General features: G+C 37.5%; 1 protein-coding gene across 1 annotated transcript in view; it reads right to left on the bottom strand.

Annotated features, from left to right (window-relative positions):
- Positions 1–247: 247 nt before the first annotated feature.
- The window catches only part of LOC125237929 (lachesin-like), a 106,048-nt gene continuing 84,910 nt past the window's right edge, over positions 248–21,385 (bottom strand). The window contains exons 6-9 of the mRNA XM_048145174.1: positions 10,240–10,371; positions 3,467–3,586; positions 2,274–2,453; positions 248–1,658 (exon numbers count right to left, since the gene is read on the bottom strand). Coding sequence (XP_048001131.1) covers positions 1,474–1,658; positions 2,274–2,453; positions 3,467–3,586; positions 10,240–10,371 — 617 coding nt within the window. The 3' untranslated portion in view covers positions 248–1,473. The remainder of the gene's footprint in view (positions 1,659–2,273; positions 2,454–3,466; positions 3,587–10,239; positions 10,372–21,385) is intronic.

Consider the following 21,385-nt stretch of genomic DNA (forward strand, 5'->3'; position numbering starts at 1 on the left):
TTAGTCCATCACTTTCATCAAAATAGACCAGTTCATTTTAGATTCCATTAACTCTCAAATAGTCCTTACACCCTGGCGGGTGTTGCCTCTGCGTGTGTCCCATGATACGGGCAAGGGCAACATCCGCTCGGTGTACCCCTTACATTTCATTAAAGTGTCGAAAGGGCCTCTACGCGTTGGCTTCGGCCCCGCGCACGCCTCCCAAAGGTCCGGAACACCATTGTTCCGTGATGGGAAAGACATACAAATAAAAAATATAAAACATAAACCAAGTGTCTCATTACTTTTGTGCCAACCCAATATATAATTAAACTAAAAAACGTATACTTTGTAACTATAGTTTAAACTTTCAAATACAAAATAATGTAGAATACAGATTAGCAATTTAGCATACTGACTGTGCATCAAACATTTGGACCGGTTTTGGTACTTCCAAAACAAACTTTGGATTATAGTAAAAACAATACAAATATGAATTTATATATGAATACGTGTTTAGTTATCTAGATCTAAACACAATGTGGGTTCTTTTTCAACAGTTTTAGGTGTAGTTCAGAAGGATTGCATTACGAATATTATGATTATTGAGAAAGTAATGTTTTGATGTAGGAATGATAAAGTAAGTTTAGCCTAAATTTTTTATCTTCAAACATTCCATAATTTATTTACATTTTTGATCGATAAGATGTAAGTTACGTTTCTTATAATAATTTATTATATACTACTATATCTTAATGATTACATATTGTGGGATAAAATTTTAAAATATGCAAATACAGAGCATTGGAGATAAAGTATTCATCTTTCAAACTTTGCTTTATGAATTTTTATCGTCCTAAATATATTTACGCTCGCTCCAAAAACCTCAAAATATGATTAAGGAAGTTTTCATTGCGAAGCGTTTTTAAGAATTTGATGTTCGCTTTTCTAAAAAACTCTTGTACTTTAATAATGACCATTCTGTTAACAAGTATTTTAAAATTCTGATCATTTGCAGACCAGAATGCGTTATTCATTTTATTAAATTTTTCACAAATTTTTGCACGGTTATATTATGCATAAGTTGGTAGTGATCAAGACATTATATTTAAATGCTCAACTTTGAGAAAAACGCGTAGATATCTATAATTTAACCATGTCTAACCATTGTGGCCTATGGTGCGCAACCTCAACTTTACCTTGTGTATTAATGAAATTGAATATTCGTAAATAGTATAATGAATGTCAATTCCACAACACATTCCTCAAACAAATGAACTGGTAGCATCCGGCGTGGCACGAGCTCTGTTCGTAGCCACTGTACCTATTGATACACGGGATTTATTTAGCTACGCCCGTAGCGCGTAGCATATCCTGACGCTGAATGTGTTACTGTTAATCACCCATCATCTCCATCTCCAACTAGATGCAATGTCCATTTCTACTACAGTAATGCACATTTATAAGACATGGTTGTCATGAATATTCATAGAATTAAAACGTAGTGACATATCTGAGAGCAGTAAGCATGAGAGCATAGAGTTGTGGTGGCAGTCGCTGAGCAAGGGAGTACTGCGCGTGCGACGAGGCGGGGTGCGCACGCGCGGGGAGATTGCGCGCGCGCTGCCACGCCGCGCCCGACACCAGCGGCTCGTCGGGGAAACCGTTCAGCTCTAATCCTAAATATACAAAAAAAAAACATATAAATAAATGCACTTTTAGATGTATTTTAGTTTAGATTAGTTTTTAATTCAATTTTAAGTTGTTTTATTATTTTAGAGATAGCTTATTCTTTATTTGTTATTTAAGTTTTATTACCTTAATACATTTTTAGCTATGGTAATAAATGCATCATTTTGGGTTCAATGTTTTGTTTCTTAAAATAATAAATTGAAATCGCACGACGTAATTTTGGCGAATGTTGAAACCGAAACGGCCTATCTATACAAATGTATTTCTCGGGGAGAAAAACACAAGTGTGTTTCCATAAAAATATATGGAACTGACAACTCATATAGATTTTCCTTAAACCTTTATTATTAAAGGTTCAAGGAAAATCTATATGAGTTGTCAAAGATACTTAGAAATCAGCACTATCTCTTCTATTATATCTGTTTTATAGCTGTAGTACCTATAAAAAGTTCAAATTGCAGCAGCGTTGTCGGTAAGTATAACTTATTCTTTAATTTGTATCTAAGAGAATAGGAAGAGTTTCAAAATGATGACGCGCCGTGCTCGAAGGTAGCCTGTAAACTTTTTATTACAAGATTAAAAAGGTTTGATGCCGCACTTACTGTGTAAGCTGACTTGGCTCTCCATCTTTCCCAACGCGTTGACGGACGCGCACACGTAAGTTCCAAAATCACTCGGTGCCAATGATTTTATAGTTAAATTCATCCACAGAGAATACTCGTTCACTATGGTTTCAGTTACACGGAATTTGGGGTTCTCAAGAAGCTTGTCGCTGACTAAGGCTGAAACAAAAAGGTCATATCATTATAAATTTAAACAGATATCATACACGAAAGAAAAAAACGACAGGGCCCTGGTGGCCGAGCCGGGAATCGAACCCGGGTCTTCCACTTACGCGGCTAACGTCCTCACCACTAGACCCCGCCCGCCTCGGCCACCAGTGGGCCCTGTCGTTTTTTTCTTTCGAGTATGATATCTATTTAAATTTATAATTTATATATAGTAGTGTGACTACTTGAAAAAAAAAAGAACAAATCGAAAAATATTCAATAAAATAATTTGATTTGTTCCCTAGTTGTAGGTCATATCATGTTAGAGTCATACCACGGTAAGTTGGCAGCGATTTTGACTGCCTCATGGGTGGAAGTTCTTAAAATTACGATGTAAGTATGACATTGACTTAACCTTATCATAGGCTATTCAAAATCGTTATTATTTTAGCTTGGACTGACTATACATAGCTTTAGAAACTTGTAATCGATACACATTTAAATCTTTCCATTAAATGGAAATGCTGCGAGGGATCTCGTCTTGTACTTTTGCTCTAGATAAAGCTTTTAGGTCTCATTAACATGTACGAAGTTTCTAAAACTTTCAAGGCAAAATAATAGAAGCCTTACTTAGAACCTATTTATTTATATTTTTACTCGCGGGGAAAAGATAAGAAGGCTTACCTACTTATAAGTCAACAAAAATATACAGGATGTAACATTAATGCTGGTGATCCATTTAAGAGCATAACCGGTATCGAATAGCGGTTACGAATACCACTTTCTTTTTTGAAAATAAACACCATGAAAATTAAAGGTACTATAGAAGGTAATGTATAAGCCGTAGAATTTATCTTCGGCAATTATGTTACATAGTGTATGATGTTAAGTGTTGGCAAATCTCATAAACATTGAGTTAAATTTTGCCTGACAGAGCAATAAAAGTGCTCTTAAGAATACAAAAAGTTGGTGTTATACATCTTGTAAGATGTACATTGTTACGAAAAGAGCAAAATAAAACTTACAGTCTTCTCGATACCACGAGTTCATAGCTTTAGGGGATGCTTCGATGTAGCACTGTAAAGCCACGTCGCTGCCCAGCGGGGCTCCAACCAGCTGATTAGTAACTTTCACTTGTGGAATGACTGAGGGACAAAAAAACACATCCTTAAAGAGGCCCACTGGCTTTAAGGTCGCCAGACTATAACGGCCTCTTAGTGAAAAGTAAGAAGCCGAATAACTGACAAGCCGTTGCCGTCCGGGAAAATGATAGGCCACTTAAGAATCCGCAGCACAGCAAGCTCGACTCTCCATAGACACGTAGTAACGCTCTCATTATAACTATGTTGGATTGCAATGAAACCTTGTACATACAATGACTTGAGATATATACTGTAATAACTAAGTTTATGTGGCTTCATAAAAATATGCAGTGAATAAAAAAAACCATACAAAATCTGTTTTTGCTCCGCTTCGTGTGTTTCATAACCTAGAGCAATGCAAACTAATTTTACCGTGCGTTCGTATGTGCAAATTTTGATTACAAGCCAACACGTAGTTTTGAAATGAGAATAAAACTGTGCTTGTATGGGAAGGTGAAATTCGACCTAGCTTGCTAAGGTTAATTTTCTTCGTTAATGAATAATTATTTATTTATTTATTTAATAAGTTTACACGGCATTACAGCATAAACACCAATACACCGAATAAACTAACATAGACAAAAAATACAATTTACAAAAAAGTATTATAACGACACACAATTACTTAAAAATATCATACACCGACCGTGGAAGGCCTATCATCCATCGTCTCGCAATACCTCAGACACTCAAGATACACTGTCTTCCATCTCCATGCAAACAAATCGCAATCAGGTGCTGACGTCAGTAGCGCATTGAGAACTGTCAAAGCTCGAGGAAGCGGTGAGTTTTTGCGTGACACTGTGCGCGCTGTCGGCACCGCCAACAGCGGGCGCACACGCGGTCTCAGACTAATTCTGGGAATATCAGGCACATACAATCTGAGAACGCAATTCACCAGATCTGGGCAGTCTGATTCACCCCGCAGCATCCGACAAACGGTGACTAACAGGTTGCAGTTACGCCTTACCTCCAGAGAATTATAACCGAGTGCTCCCAGCAAGAACTTCGTTGGGTATAGAAACGGGTAATAGACATAGACTTTCTTGTAAAGAAATCTGAGAAAGGCCTTTTGGATCTTCTCTAGAAGTAAGACGTAAGTCGACTCATAGGGGATCCACACGGTTACCTATCAAAAAGTCGAAAATTGTAATGTCGATTATTAGTAGCCCGAAAACGTTTCCCATTTTATTAATTGGCCTAAGTTTTGTTTGCCCGAAAGTACTTTTCCCCTATTATTGTTTTCCCGATTCTTATTTCGCTGTAATTTTGTTTCGCTTACGATTCGAATCAACACTTATTAAAATTCCTAAGAATCATTTGACAACTACGTTTTGTCGCGTAAAATTTTTATTCCGAAATATTATTTAACCGCTATATCAAAAGTTCGAAATTCGAATTAACACTTATTAAAATTCCTAAGTATCATTTGGCAGCAATTTTGTATGGCGTATAGTTTTATAATTCGAAATATTATTAAGCCGCTATATCAAAAGTTCAATAAATCCTTAATTTTCTAACAAAAGTTTGTTCTCGACCGACCCTCACGGTCCCAGTTTTTACTTGACCTATGAGTCCTTGCCATAAGAGTTTGTGGCAAAGGTTTGTTTCTATAGGGTCGCAGTTCTAACCTAACCTAACCCACTTTCTTACAAATGTTTGTTTCTGTGAGGGTCGCAGTTCTAACCTAACCTAACCCGCTTTTCTAGCACAAGTTTGTTTCTGTAAGGTCGCAGTTCCAACCTAACCTAACCCACTTTTTTAGCAAATGTTTGCTTCTGTATGGTCGCAGTTCTAACCTAACCTAAACCACTTTTCTTGCTAATGTTTGTTTTTGTGAGGGTCGCAGTTCTAACTTAACCTAACCCACTTCTCTAGCACAAATTTGTTCCTGTATGGTCGCAGTTCTAACCTAACCTAACCCACTCTTATGGTAAGGGTTTGTTTCTATATGGTCGCAGTTCTAATCTAACCTAACCCATTTTTCTTAGCAAGGTTGTTTCCGTGGGGGTCGCATTTCTAACCTAACCAGCTTTTTTTTTTAAATGTTCCTATAAAATTATATTAGAGAAAATGACATTTCGATGTCGCGTAACATATATCGGATTTATGAAAAGGTGGTTAACGATACGGTTGTCAAATGATAAGATTGGCAACCGTTCTTCTGGTTATTGAGTTTCTATAAAATGATATTAGGGAAAATGACATTTCGATGTCACGTAGCATCGGATTTATGAAAAGGTGGTTAACAAATTGGTTGTCAAATGATAAAGTAGGCAACCGTTCTTCTGGTTATAGAGTTTCGGGAAAACGATAATGTGGCATAGCAAACTAGCGACATTTTAAAAATATGGTAAACAATGTATTTGAATTATAAAAATTCTGTCAACCGTTTTCGGACAAGTGATAATCGGACAAAGGATTTTCGAAACATCGATAGGTTACCGATCCACACAATTGACGAGGTCTCCAGCTTGCTTCTGACCAGTGAATTGAAAACAAGCTTTATGGCCCCAACATCTTCGAACTCCTTAACATTGCGGATCACGAAGCCCAATCTTTGAAAACAGCTACGAGCTAGCTCACGTATATGATCGTGGAATGTCAACCGTGAGTCGAAGACAACGCCAAGATCCTTCACAGAGGACACCCTGTCAATCCTATCCAGTCCAAGGGTATAAGGCGCAAGTACAGGTGTTGCAGTTCGGCTGAATGAGCATACACAGCATTTGGCTACGTTGAAGAGCAGTCTATTTTCAACACTCCACCGCATCACGGAGTCAATGTCCTCCTGCAGGGAAAAGCAAACTGCACCATTTTTCACCCCAAAGATCAGCTTCAGGTCGTCAGCGTACAACAGACATTTTGCGTTCTTTACAACTGTCTCCAAGTCGTTAACCATCAGCCCGAACAAGAGGGGACCGAGTATGGAACCCTGACTGACACCAGATCTCGTGTGATAAGGTGCTGAGACGAAGCATCCGTGACGAACATACTGCCGTCGATCGCGTAGATAACTTGCTAATAGGGTTAGCAACTTAGGCGAGAAGCCTATACCATTCAACTTATGTAATAGCACATCATTATCCACGCGATCGAAGGCCTTCTTGAAGTCAAAATAAAGTACGTCCACCTGGATGCCTTCAGTCAGGGTCATCAAATTGGTATTTACGGAGCGTTTTGCCCTAAAACCATGCTGTGAGTCACACAAAAACGGTTTCAGTTGCCCTGTCACCAATCGGTGCAGTATAGACTCGTACAATTTTGCCAGCGTGGAGAGTACAGCTATAGGCCTGTAGCTGTCAACATTAGCAGTATCTTTGGATTTTGGAATGGGTCTAACGCGCGTTAATTTCCATTGTTCTGGATATCTGCCAGTAGAAAGAGCCAAATTAAACAAGTGGTGTATAGGAATCTTAAGGAAATCCATACACCCTTTGACAACATAAGCGGGTAAATCGTCAGGCCCCAATGAGCTGTTGCCCTTTAGATGTTTAATCCCAGTCACTACCTCCTGTACAGATATGTTACTTATATTAACGTACTGGGCCGTTTTGTTTCCTGAACAACTCTGCAGAGAAGTTAAATCCAGGCGAGGAACATCAGGCAAGAAAACACTAGAAAAGTACCTGGAAAAGGCCTCCGCTGCTTCCACACCGGCGAATAGTTTCCCCTCAAAAACTACTTTAGATGCCAATCGTAAACTAGAACTTTCCTTTGCTAATCCGCGAATAGATAACGTGCAAGTCAATCAGTGCTAACCTGTTATAATTACTTGCGTATTTTTTACATGCAATTAATTTTCCCACCCTCCCACCGCAAAAATAAAAATAAATACGCAAATAAATATAACAACCCACCACCAAAAATACAAAACTCGACACGTGTTTCGCCTCTCTACGAGGCATCCTCAGGAGCTGATGTTGACGGTCCGAAGTCCCGCAACTGACTGATCGTCCCCAGAATGGTCGGCCATATTTATACTTTGTCCACCCCCTACCAAGCAAGTTAGATGGAAAAATTCGTAATAACGGCGATGACGCAACATTCAACTGCTCATTAAGGATTAACCCCCTATTGTTGTACCTAATTATCTCCAACTGTTCCAGAACCCCCAAACGCAGCCCTTTCTCACATACATGTAAAACATCAAAAGAATGATTCTCTGATACAGTATGGTCACTCTCTATCAAATGCTTTGCAAAATTGGATCTCTCTGGATGGTTGTGCCTGTATGATGCCATATGCTCCTTATACCTAGTAGTGAAATTGCGGCCCGTTTGGCCCACGTACACTTTGTTACAAACATCACAGCTCAACTTATAAACCCCAGATTTTTTCCCTTTCTCGATCCTATCTTTGCCGTTACAAAGCTTGGAGTGCAAAGTGTTATTTGTCCTAAAGGCCACAGGAATGCCGTTTGACTTCAAAATCTTATAAATGTCCTCTGACACTTTGCCAACATAAGTAATGCTCGCTTGCCGTTTGACTTCAAAATCTTATAAATGTCCTCTGACACTTTGCCAACATAAGCGAGCGAGCATTACTTATGTTGGCAAAGTGTCAGAGGACATTTATAAGATTTTGAAGTCAAACGGCATTCCTGTGGCCTTTAGGACAAATAACACTTTGCACTCCAAGCTTTGTAACGGCAAAGATAGGATCGAGAAAGGGAAAAAATCTGGGGTTTATAAGTTGAGCTGTGATGTTTGTAACAAAGTGTACGTGGGCCAAACGGGCCGCAATTTCACTACTAGGTATAAGGAGCATATGGCATCATACAGGCACAACCATCCAGAGAGATCCAATTTTGCAAAGCATTTGATAGAGAGTGACCATACTGTATCAGAGAATCATTCTTTTGATGTTTTACATGTATGTGAGAAAGGGCTGCGTTTGGGGGTTCTGGAACAGTTGGAGATAATTAGGTACAACAATAGGGGTTAATCCTTAATGAGCAGTTGAATGTTGCGTCATCGCCGTTATTACGAATTTTTCCATCTAACTTGCTTGGTAGGGGGTGGACAAAGTATAAATATGGCCGACCATTCTGGGGACGATCAGTCAGTTGCGGGACTTCGGACCGTCAACATCAGCTCCTGAGGATGCCTCGTAGAGAGGCGAAACACGTGTCGAGTTTTGTATTTTTGGTGGTGGGTTGTTATATTTATTTGCGTATTTATTTTTATTTTTGCGGTGGGAGGGTGGGAAAATTAATTGCATGTAAAAAATACGCAAGTAATTATAACAGGTTAGCACTGATTGACTTGCACGTTATCTATTCGCGGATTAGCAAAGGAAAGTTCTAGTTTACGATTAACATGGATTTCCGCAAAGTAACGCCTGATTCCATTCCATCGATTACTTTAGATGCGAACCCTCCCATCGACTTCAAGCTATCTATGTGCTGCCAGAATAACCGCGGATTACATTTGACCATGCTTTGAATGCGATCAATATGACGAGTATATGCCACGGAAATCCGCTTCTTTATATTGGTTCTGAGGTATGCAAATTGCTTGTAAAGTGCTTCATCCTTAGTAGCCTTCCAGTTCCGGTGAATACGAGCTTTTATTTTTATATCCGTAATTAAATCAGCCGTGAACCAGACTGGATACCGTCTTGGATACCGTCACCCTTAGAACGAATTTTTTAGGCATACAGGCATCAAATACGCTATAGATAATTTTATAGAAATTATCAACCGCAATGTCAACATCATCAGAATCCAAAACTTCTTGCCAGCTTAATTTGGAAACAAGTTTATACAAGAGCTCATAATTAGCTTTCTGAAAATTCCAGTCCTGCCGCGTGTCGACGTTACCGGGATGGATTCGCTCCGAGACCGGTCTCGGCGTAGCGACTATTGGAAGCAGGATGTCTAACGGTGGATGGTATGCATCACGTTTAGGGACAAGTCCTCCCCCCTCTATCTCATGAACACTGACCCCATCAATGCGCTCGGACACCAGCACCACGTCTAATTGTCCTTCAAACGCATTCATACCACAAACCATGTTCACTCTGTGTTCGGAGCAATAACGTTATATTATGTTCAATATTACATACTATATTTGGAGTGCAAGTGGAGAGTGGAGACGTCGTTGACCTATGTATTCCTTCCTGCAACTAATTTATGCAGACAAGTTGAGCTAATCATAAACGATTGTTTATGCTTATAGATAGATAGCGGAACGGTAAGTAGATGAAAACCAACTAAATCTCACTTAGCCCCACAGTATTAAAAGTTTCTCACTTTAACGGTAAAATATTGGTTTCATAAAAATTAAATTAAATTTTCCAGAAAATAGAAGTTACACTCGTAACCATAACAAGTTTCACAATAGAAACCGATTTAGTAGCAGAATTCTGCTTCTACGCGACTGGCGACGTTTAAATTAAAAATATAATATCGCTGCTGAAAAACGGTATTGTATTGGATAGCTATGTACCTAATTAAAGAAATGTATTTAAATTCTAAATATTCATTTCGTTTTGATACAATACAGTAAATCTTCGTTTTATTTTGCGTTTTGCACAAAGTCATTTAAGCTGGCTTTAGGTAACGAGACAAGCCGAGATTTAAAAGATTGCTACACAGATTTTATAATTATAATCTTTACTAACTGAACGATAATTTCATATCATTGACTTACAATGTACTTGCACGTGGTACCGCCGACTGACGGTAGGGGGCACGCCGTTGCTAGCGATGCAGTAGTAGGCGCCCATGTCGCTCCGTTGGACGTGTGACATGTCCAGGCTCTCCCCCTTGTGGACCTCCACCACTAAAACAAGAAAGAATTGATAATGTGCTCATAAACCTTGTTTTAGAGCCACGCCGCATCAGACGACTATCTAGTAGTTCAAAACAATAGATTTATAAATACATGAATATGTATTCTGAGTTCATAGCTAAACGCCTAATAATGTAAGAGCTCAAACCTTGGTCTCAGTATTGGACAATGTAAGCAAATAATAAGAAGCAAAGAACTGCAAGGATGTGCGACTTAAGAACTGTTGTTACTTAATCTTAAACAGGATCAATGAAAAGGTGAATCACACTCCTCCGTATAACAAACGTACATTTAACTGATTAAAATCTTAAGCAGGATTTCAGTTTAACCCTAAACTTGAAGGTTTAATTCAAGTAGAGGGACCAGTCAAATTCAAGATCAAGAGTCCTAATATTCGTCAAATTATCGTCTTATCAAAAGATGATATTTATTAGTAAAAGATTGCACTGCAATGTTATTGTTTGGTCATTATTTTTTTATTTGGTAACATGTTGTTAAAGAGGTATAAAGCAAATTCAAGAGTGTATTACCCCCTGATACTTATGTTTCGCAAAACGCTTTCCGTGTGACTAAAAAAGTAACACCAGAATACGTAATGTGGTAAAAGGGTTACGAACATTTTGAGAAACAGGTGAATCCACTTAAAATGCTTTATTTTTAGGACAGAATGTAAAGCGGCATAAATATACAATTAGAAACATTTTATTTACTTATATCATCAGTTTAATCCGATTTTCACTCAGGAGAGTAAATTTTTCTAAAAACGAATTCGACCCATTTGCATGATTTTATTTTAACTCAGTCTGAAAGTCGAGTTTGAGAAGTAGACGATGGAAATGAAAATTATATAAAAAGTTGAATGGGCACCGTAAATTGGTTCACCAGTGCTCTATTTAGGAGTTAAACAGCATGATAGTCGAGGAAGTTCGTGGTTATTTATAGGTGGGTAGGTTTGACTTTTTTCGTAGCCGTTCGAGCGCGAAAAAAATATTCCGGCGCTGCCAGCGTCGAGATGAAGCGTCGACGTGGAGTGCGGCATTTTCCGTTCCACGGAAATATCGTCCATTCTGAAATCGCTTTCGAGTATAAAATCTTTTATTATGCGAACACGGTTCATTTAACGCGGCATTAAGTGAATTTGTCGAACAACGAATTTTAAAAATGAACGGGTAAAAGAGCTGTAAAATACCTAAGACAAGTGAAGGGGAGAAATGATGCAGCAACTCTGTTTAAACCGCATGATACTTTTATCTCGTGTTGAATAATGATTTAATGACAAAATACGAGTCTACCGACTCGGTAGCCGATAATCATGGGAAAATTATTTGTATCGCGAGTTAAATAAAGTTAATAACCCATTGTACATGTACATGTATTTACATACTTTTCTCAAACATGGTATGAAATATTGATGTTATGTGCTTTATAATTGGCAGCGAAGTATGACGTTGCAGGTGCGGCTAGGACGATTGATAGATAATGGAATTTCATACAAACCTTGCAGGCCAAGGCCGGCAAAGTCCTCTTTTTTAATTTCCAAACACAGATAATTGTGACATAACATCCAGGTATTTAGCCAATTAAAAAAAAACTATAAGGGGCTTTATAGACGTGCCGACTGCAACTGGTACGGGCCCTAGACAATATTTGATTTTGGGTGCGTTTTCATACAAAAAATATTTTTTTCGTTTTTTTTCGAATTTTTTTTTAACTTTTTGTTTTTTTATAAGCGTATACGGGGAATCAAAGGGGAACGAAAATTCAATTATTTTTGCGCTACGACGCACCGTTTAGGAGATACAGCCATCCAAAGTTACTATTTTCAGTAGACTTTATTTATTTCATACCATGTTTGAGAAAAGCACTATACATACCTCGGCGGGAAATGGGGTTGCCCGCCTCAGACCTATCCTATATGTCTTCGGCCGGCAACCCCCTTTGTCCCGGCCTCTGTAGTAATGTACTATAACAACTTACCTACCATCATCAAAAATGAAGTTCGAAATAAAAATATAAGTACGTTCTTGATCTAATTTTTGTTAATCTCCATATTACTGCTCCTTTTTCTTACTACTTAGTTTGGCTTGATATTTTTCTGTAACTGACATTTTAATCCGAAAAACGGCCCGGCTTGTCGACTATGAAGCCGAACGTGACTGAAATAAAAACAATGCACAACGAAATCAAAATTTTACGGAATAGAGTATTTTTTTTGTTTTTCACGGATTCCAACCGTTGAAGAAACTCACTGGTTTGTGATATAATGTCATTCTTCTCATAATATCTTGTTACTAAGCAAGAAGGCAAAATTAGAACATAATTATATTAATTACACCAAGGCCATATCTCTAAAACCGAATTCTATCAAAATGGCCGGAAAACACTTTCAATTTATTTCTTGCCTCATTCTTTAATTAAGATCCTTGTACTTTCATTTGAAGTTCAAACAAAAACGTAATCAAGGACTCTTCCTGTTACATTAAATGAGTCGAGATGACTGGACAGTCAAAATTTAAAATGAAAATTTAAACTGTCAGTTTGCGGAAGAAGCAAAATTAATGTCCTGATAAAAACTCATTTTCGTGGTGATTGATTTTCATTTCAGTTTTTATAGATTAGAGGTATCTGTTTGCTTTGCAAAAGTTGTTTTTAGGTAGCAATCAATGTATTAAAGCTATTGTGCAGTTTACTGAATTTGTACTATTTTATTTCGTACTGTGAAATGCTCGACTGCTGTATTATGTCATTCATAACAAGGTTGCCAACGTTATTATTATCTCAGAGAAGCCGGGAGGCAGAACTAATATGAGATTTCGCGAATCACAGGGCGACATGCGGCCCCGTGAAATTAGTCACCTGTCATAATAATCTTAGACATGAATATGATGTTTTTTGTTACTTTTTTGGTACCTGGGGTTATACTTTTTTCCTTGGTAACAGCATACGAGGTGTAATGTTATATGTAATAACAAATAAGGTAGAAGTTACCATATTTAACATTACTTTTGTTGAAAGTACCTTTCATAGGTTTGGGTTCTCAGTGTTGAATTTTTTTTTATAAATTAAGCTATTGTTCATTTTCATTCAACAAATATATTAGTTTTGCAATTTAATCCTTCAACCAAAGTTGTTACTTTGTGTTACACTTCACGTACCTAGTTACTCAAAGATAACCTGCATACTTTGCCTTAAGTAGTTACAAATGAAATGCTTCAGTACAATTTTTGTGTTCACTACGACCCTTTGCATAAAACATACCACCAGTAACGGAAACCTTACCGCATAAAATAAATTATTTTGGCAAATCCAAGCGTAGGCAATGTATCTGCGATGTTATCAGGCAGGTCGCGCAGCGCTGGTTATGACATGATTAAACTAGACCGTACGATTCCACTGACGCTAAAAAAGACGTGACCGCTTTACACAATTATTTTTCCGGGTTGAAAAACTGCCTGCCACAAATTTAGGGCCGGTACTGACAGCCGTGAATAAATTATGTTAATGAACACTTTGGAAGCGCATCCGTTTATTCGCCCGATCGCGTTTGAACGCTTTTTCCGAATTACCATAGGTAATAACTAAGCAGGAGTAGCAGCCTGTGCCCACACGTGAACACAATAATAGCCAACAAGTGAAGTCGACGGCTATGAAGCTTACTGAAAGCCTTATGCTATTATCATGAAAATTATTGAAGATAAAATGAGCACGTTCGCCGTAGTCTCTTTAAAGTTTAAAGCATTAACTACAAAGTATCGACTGCAGTATTTTAACAAGAAATAATAATAATATTGCTTTAAGTTTACAATTATTTGAGAGGTATTTAGCAGAGATATATTATTGCGTGTGGCAGACAAGTCACAATCGCAGCTTACATATTAAACGCCTGATTGACGTGCATTACATATTATTACATTCCTGTCACATCGAATATATGCCTCGCGAATAATATGAGTAATATACACTCGGTTGACGTCGGGATTCATTCAATTTGAGTTTGACAAGATTTAGTTACCTCAAGAATTTATTCACGTTGCTAAATCTGTGAAGACGCTCGGGAATTTAGAATATTCGGCTAATTTTGAGTGTCTCAAAGCACGAGAGCATTTAAAGTGAAATATACTATGTCATGTTTGCAAGATACTGATTAGGTGTAATTTAATTTTGTAACTAGCTTATGAATATAGAATGTAGGTCAACTTAAAAAGCAATAAATTATACCAGAAAAGATAAAAATATTTTAAATAGCAGCAGTTTAGCATTTGAAAGGGGTACTTTAGTTAATTCGTAAACTTCATAGTATTTCGCTCGCTGGCACCGAGTTAAGACGTTAATTAAAACACTTTGCTCAACTTTTAGTACTGAATTTCCAAAGTACGGCAATCAAGTTAATGGCTCAATCAAAGATCAAAATAACCCTATCATAATAAATATATATATTCGAATGGACTTTAGAATGCCGAATATTTCTTTATTGTTACCTACTTAATTTATTAAAGTGCATGGATTAAAAACAATGGCATCAATAGTTATTTGTTTTACAAGGGGGAAAAGTAGTTGTTTAACCGCACGTGCCAATATTGATACCCGAGCAAGCGAAAGATTCCAAAATTGAACCGCGAGCGTAGCGAGTGGTTCAAAAAGTGGAATCTTGAGCGTTGTGAGGGTATCAAGGCACGAAGGTTAAACAAACTTTGCCACCGAGTGAAACACAAAATTTTTCACCACACCAACACGAACAAAATACTGACTATAAAATATCAAAATAAATGAAATCCATCAATTTATTCAATATTTATGATTCAAAATCATCATTTATAGGTAAAATCTAGCAGCCAGATTAAGACATCGAGTTAAAATTCGTATGAAATTACTTTGCCCCCTTGTGGATAAAATGCAATTTTGCTATCTATTTTCGAATAGCAAAGAAGGCCTTTACCAGTTGGTGCGGTGAAAAATAAATTATGAATGTAGGTAAAATATAGTCGGTACTTACTCTTACTACTAGCTTTTGCCCGTGGTTTCGCTCGCATGATAAAAAGTAGCCTATGTCACTTTCCATCCCTTCAACTACCTCCACTTAAAAAATCACGCCAATTCGTCGATCCGTTTCGCCGTGAAAGACGGACAAACAAACAGACACACACACTTTCCCATTTATAATATTAGTATGGATACCTACACATCATATTACGAGTATTACATTAAAAAATAATCAGAAATACATTATTCCCTACATAAAGTAAATACATATAACAAATAAATGAGTAGGTATATAGACCGGTAGGTGATTACTATTAGAAAAAATAAAAGCATGAGCAGCTGCATGAAAAGCTTAAAGCAAACGGCAAATGCCTGTATGCTGTCTCTTTGTGGTAGTTTTTAATATAAATTTAACGCTCTGCTAGAGTGTAGTTACTCGCTAGCCATTATTACTGCGGCCACTACTCTCTATTTGTACTCGGTGGAGCTTACTGGCCCGGTCAGGCTTAGTAGTGCAGCACTTAGGCCATCGAATGCAGGAAAAATAGACATTTGGTGCTATATTTTATACTGTTTTATATATAGAAACATTTAATATAAGTTTATTTATAAACCAATCCAGTATAAAAAGTAGAGTGTGTAATTTGCAACCAGCGTCTATTGATAATACTTCTTCGTTCGTGTTTTAATAGGGATGACGACTACATTTAAAAAATGGCATTCTGTTTAGCCCGTCAGTTAGATCGCCCAAAAATACTGAACACATATTTTTCGCTTTTTCTAATTAATGAAAAAATACAAAGATATAGAGCATCAAAGTTCCGGAGTGGGGGCTTGTGACGTCACTTCTAAGTTCTAAGTAAAAATTGTACCTAGGCGTGACGTCACGCGAAACTTCAACGCACTGTACCGTCGTCATTTTTCGTTTACGAGAAAAAATAAAAAATACGCGTCTAAAATTCTTTGATAATCTAACTGACGGACTACTTCGTATTTTTTAGTCGTCTCGTCTATTACGCTTTGTCAACAAGCGAACGAGCCGCTGTATAGAATGCGGTCATCGCGGCATATGGACATAAGGTCAGGAAAGTTACCGATGTGACTTGTCAGTCACATAACTAACTAGGAAATCAATCTCATTCATTTGAATTAATTAATAGACCATAATAAACTGTGAAATTAATTTTTATTTAATTTCATAACGCAGGCAGCGTTACCTCATTGTATCCCTAATAAATTTTTCCCAGTCTCTTTTCATTAAGTATATTATTATGATATGACAAGACGTTCGAGCCGTCTGGACTACATTCTTACCTATTATTACAATGACGACTTTTCCTTATATTCATGCCCAGTATTTTTGTATCATCATTTTCTCCTATTTTTATAACATACTCGTAGTTTCATAGTATTCGAGACGTTTCTATGTACCTTCTTATTAATATTATATATTTCGGTGGTCGATCGTATTATTCGCCAGATCATGAAATTCCTAGACATATTGTGATAATTGGAAATGTTGTTTTGCTAAGTTGCGAAGCCTTACTCCAGCCGGCCTAGTCGGAGTGACAATGGAAGAGCGATAGAGAGGGATAGCGATAGGTATGTTACAGAGCGTAAGCGATTGTGACGTTAGCCCTAACGGTACCTATACCCTTAATAGACCCTGCGAAAAGAAGCAACCTGATGAACTTATCTTATCTTACCTACATATATTTGAAAGAAGAAAGAAAGAAAGAAAAGACATTTATTCAGTATAGCACACATACACAGGACAAAATGGTGAAATAAAAAAAAAGAAACTATTATTTATTTGTTAAGCTTATGACTATAGTCAACGTCAACACATTACTCATGCAGGCACGTTACAATCGGGCGCGTTACTAGACCTCGTCCTACCTTCGTAGGTACTTTCTTACCCGTATTGTCGTTATATTTCAGTTCATGACATTTAACTCTAGCTAGCTGTTCTTCACAAAATATTTCATATTAAATCTTAATTAACATTTTCTAAACTAGTCCACAAGAAAAAAAATGTATCATTGAAAGTATATCAACATTAGAGCGTGTCTGAATGAAGACGGCGGGTATTTCCAGTGCAAATTGCAATTACCATTATTGGGGTAATTTGGAAACGGCGGCGGTCGCTGCGCAGCGAACTACCCGGCGAGTAATGGATAGCGATTTACGTTAAATTTCTTCACATGTATTTTTCAGTAATTTCTTTACTTCCGAAAGGTAATATTGAACACAAGACAACGACTAATGTAGGTATGATTTCGGGATTATAAACTTCGTGCTATTTAAATTGTTTTATTAATTAGTCTGTTTTTAGAGTTCCGTAGTCAACTAGGAACCCTTATAGTTTCGCCATGTCTGTCCGTCCGTCCATCCGCGGAAAATTTCAGTGACCGTTAGCATTAGAAAGCTGTTTGCAGAGATGTTAACTATTTGAAATAAAAGCATTTCAAATAGAAATACAAATTACCTATTTTGTATTTTAAATACTTTTATCGAAAACTATTTTGTATTTTATTTGAAATACTTTTTAGTACAAGTATTTTGAATTTTCTACCACTTCAAAATACAAAATGCTTTTTGTCACTTTTTGACGTAAGATAGATAGTACCGAGCGCGTATTCTATTTTTTTCTTTGTCTGCCTAAGTTATGTATACTGACCGGAACAACACGTAGGTACGCGCTTAATTTAATAAAAATGAAATATTTATTTTTCAAGTAGGCATATTACAATGCGCATTTGAACGTCAAATAAAGCTACGCTGGCTCTAACTCTACGCCTCAGCCTCGAGAAGATTTCAGTCCCCCCTCAGTTGGAGGGGGGTATCCACTATGGGACCGGCAAGAAACTCGGCGGTCCACTTCTTTTCAAAACATTACATCTTATAATTAACATGCATTAAATAACAAGATACAATTTATCATGCAAAAGTATTCATCAAAAAAATGTTAACAGACTAGGTAGGTACTGTATGAAAATTAATTTCAATAAATTATATTATGGCTTAATAATACGTCGTTCTTCTTAAGAGAAAACATATCAAATTGTCACAGAAGGAAAAGATAATATAAATCTCAATTTCATTAAATATGTACTTTACACAACATAAAATATTTTGCATTGCAATGTTTTACAAAAACACACTTACTTTCAGTGCTGCAAACATATGATAGTGGTTCCTACAAGCGCGGATCCAGCTTCGTGCCCAGGTGGGGGGGGGGGACACGCGGTAAAGGCCCGGTGCCCCAGGGGGGGGGGGGTCACGTGGTCTATTTGTACGGCCAACTTAGGCTCCGGGGGAGATGGGAGGGGGGGGGGGGTCATAACCAACATGATCCTTCCCTATCATCCTATAATACACATCCTAATAATAATTAAGGCTCAAAAAAGTAAGCGATTTGTTGCAAGATCCCAAGAGAAGCGACCGTGACCGTAAACATCGAAAAATCGGTGAAAATCCATATCGATTCGTATACCTAATGATACTGTAGGCATTTCTATTTAGTACAGCTGTGATGTACGTCATGTATGCTCAATTAATATTACTATTATTTTAGGATTTCCTTTTCATATTTCATACATATTGCAGTATAACTCTTTCGTTCATTTTTTATACTACATATTAGGTATAAAAGACTTGGAGACAGTCCATTTTGAGCTTCACTTTTTAACGTGTTAATTTTATAGAGCCAGGTTTCTGGGCTCTCTGGTGATTCTGTGTTTTAAACATATCTTTAAAACGAAAGTTGTACCTCATGTTACAAAAATATTTTATTTAAATAAAGGTATTTTGAAAATACCTATTTTGCATTTTGTATTTGAAATACCTTTTTGTAAAACTATTTTGTATTTTTATTTGAAATAGGTAAAAAACCAAAGTATTTGCATTTTGTATTTAAATACATTGCACTACCTATTTTTTAACATCTCTGGCTGTTTGGTATCAATATGTATGTATATTAAGACGCTCATCATCGGCCTTCAAGTCTCTAACAGACTATTCAAGCAGTGTCAGGCGGGGCAACAACGTTTTTCGTGGCTGTGTAAGCCAATACGGGAGCGGCAAACACGACCACATTAAGACGCTACAGGAGCGAAAATGGAAAAGAGCCCCCCTTTTTATTTGGAAATTTTAGTTAAATATACTAGTGTTATTATTGTTATTAACTAGATTTATCGAAAAAAAAGTTGTCCATTTAGAACAATTCTTTAAAATCGAGGTTCCGCTCTCGACTGTTTCCTCCTTCAAAACTTAATCAATCGTAACGAAATTTGAGAATCTGAATAACAATTATTATTATTTGTATGTCTTTCCCATCACGGAACAATGGTATTCCGGACCTTTGGGAGGCGTGCGCGGGGCCGAAGCCAACACGTAGAGGCCCTTTCGACACTTTAATGAAATGTAAGGGGTACACCGAGCGGATGTTGCCCTTGCCCGTATCATGGGACACACGCAGAGGCAACACCCGCCAGGGTGTAAGGACTATTTGAGAGTTAATGGAATCTAAAATGAACTGGTCTATTTTGATGAAAGTAATGGACTAAATACTGGGCTATGGATAAAAAACCGGACGCCTGCCTAATAAAATGGTATCCAATTTTATTTCCGGCAGACGGTGACTCGTCCCCACAAGATGGACCCCCACAAAAAGCGACATCCAGGATGGCTCAAGGGCAACACCGGTGTGAGAACTCAAGGGTGTCGAGAGGTGTACACCGCTTTCTGCCCAGTGGCTGTGAAGCCACTGCACCAACTCGCGTCTTATGCAAATTTTCACTTCCACCCCTGGGGCATGTAGCCCTAACGACTCCACTCTGGACGGCCAGCCAAGGCAAGCCAGAGGTAGAGAGTACTGTCCCACCCACCCGCCTTACGGGTAACAGGACTCCCCAGGAGCACTCGGGTACGTGGGGTCGCTGTTCCCCAACAGCTCGCCACAAGCTGCCCTGCGTTGACTGATTGCACTGGTAAAACCAATGGGCGATGGGGTCGTCACATCCCTACGCCTTATTATTATTATTATTTATTTATTAATAATAATTGTTATTCAGATTCTGAAATGATCTGTGTCGAACCGTTTAGTTTTTTTGGCTAATTGTTACCAATTTTGAATACCACACCTTTTTTGCGCCATAATCAATACGGCCGGTTTTCGAAATTTTTGATGGGCTCTAGCGACTTTAAAAATAAGAATATCAAAAAAATCAAAACGGTCCTACACAGATAAAAAAAAAATCTGTGTTGAAAAAATCATTGCTCTACGCCACTCCTCTAACTTATGAACCATAAGTTAAAAAATATGAACAAAAACCACAAAAAAAGTTCTAACTTAAAAAAAAACTTTCTAGGAAAATTATTTTGAACTTGATAGGTTGAACAGTTTTTGAAAAAAATACGGGAAACTACAGAACCCTACACTGAGCGAGGCTCGACATGATCTTGCTCGGTTTTTTTAATTCCGTGGACTCAAATGTGTCTGAAAATTATTTCACTTGTGTCTGAATATGATTTCACCTTCAGACACATAGTCACAAACAATATTTTTGGGCAGGAAGACGGGGCTGCTGATGCGACTTACAGTAATATTCGTTACTTATCTATACACAAAAGAGCCCGTTAAACTGCCTTTGCCCAACATATAATAAACAATAATTAACAAATCTAAATAATATTGCTTTGAAGAGGTGCTGTAAATATTGCTACTTCTTACAACAGCGAAAACGGGCGGCGATTTGTGCAAGTATTGTAATAATTAAATCCTACAAACTCATGAAATTGTGTGTTTTACGGCTCCAAAGTAATGGATAAAGTTTCATTGCGAGCTTTTCTCTAATTTATTTTTATTGTTATATGAGCCAGTTTATGTCCCGTTTTACACTCCTCATTCGCAGTAGTTACAATCAGGGATGTGACGTGCCTCGTAATAGATTAAGTGTTAGATACGTCTCACACCTGCACCCGCGTCTCCAATATTATGAGTATCCCCAGCGATTGCTTACTA

This window comes from Leguminivora glycinivorella, chromosome 2 (genome assembly GCF_023078275.1).
Source record: "Leguminivora glycinivorella isolate SPB_JAAS2020 chromosome 2, LegGlyc_1.1, whole genome shotgun sequence".
Taxonomy (NCBI): Eukaryota; Metazoa; Arthropoda; class Insecta; order Lepidoptera; family Tortricidae; genus Leguminivora; species Leguminivora glycinivorella.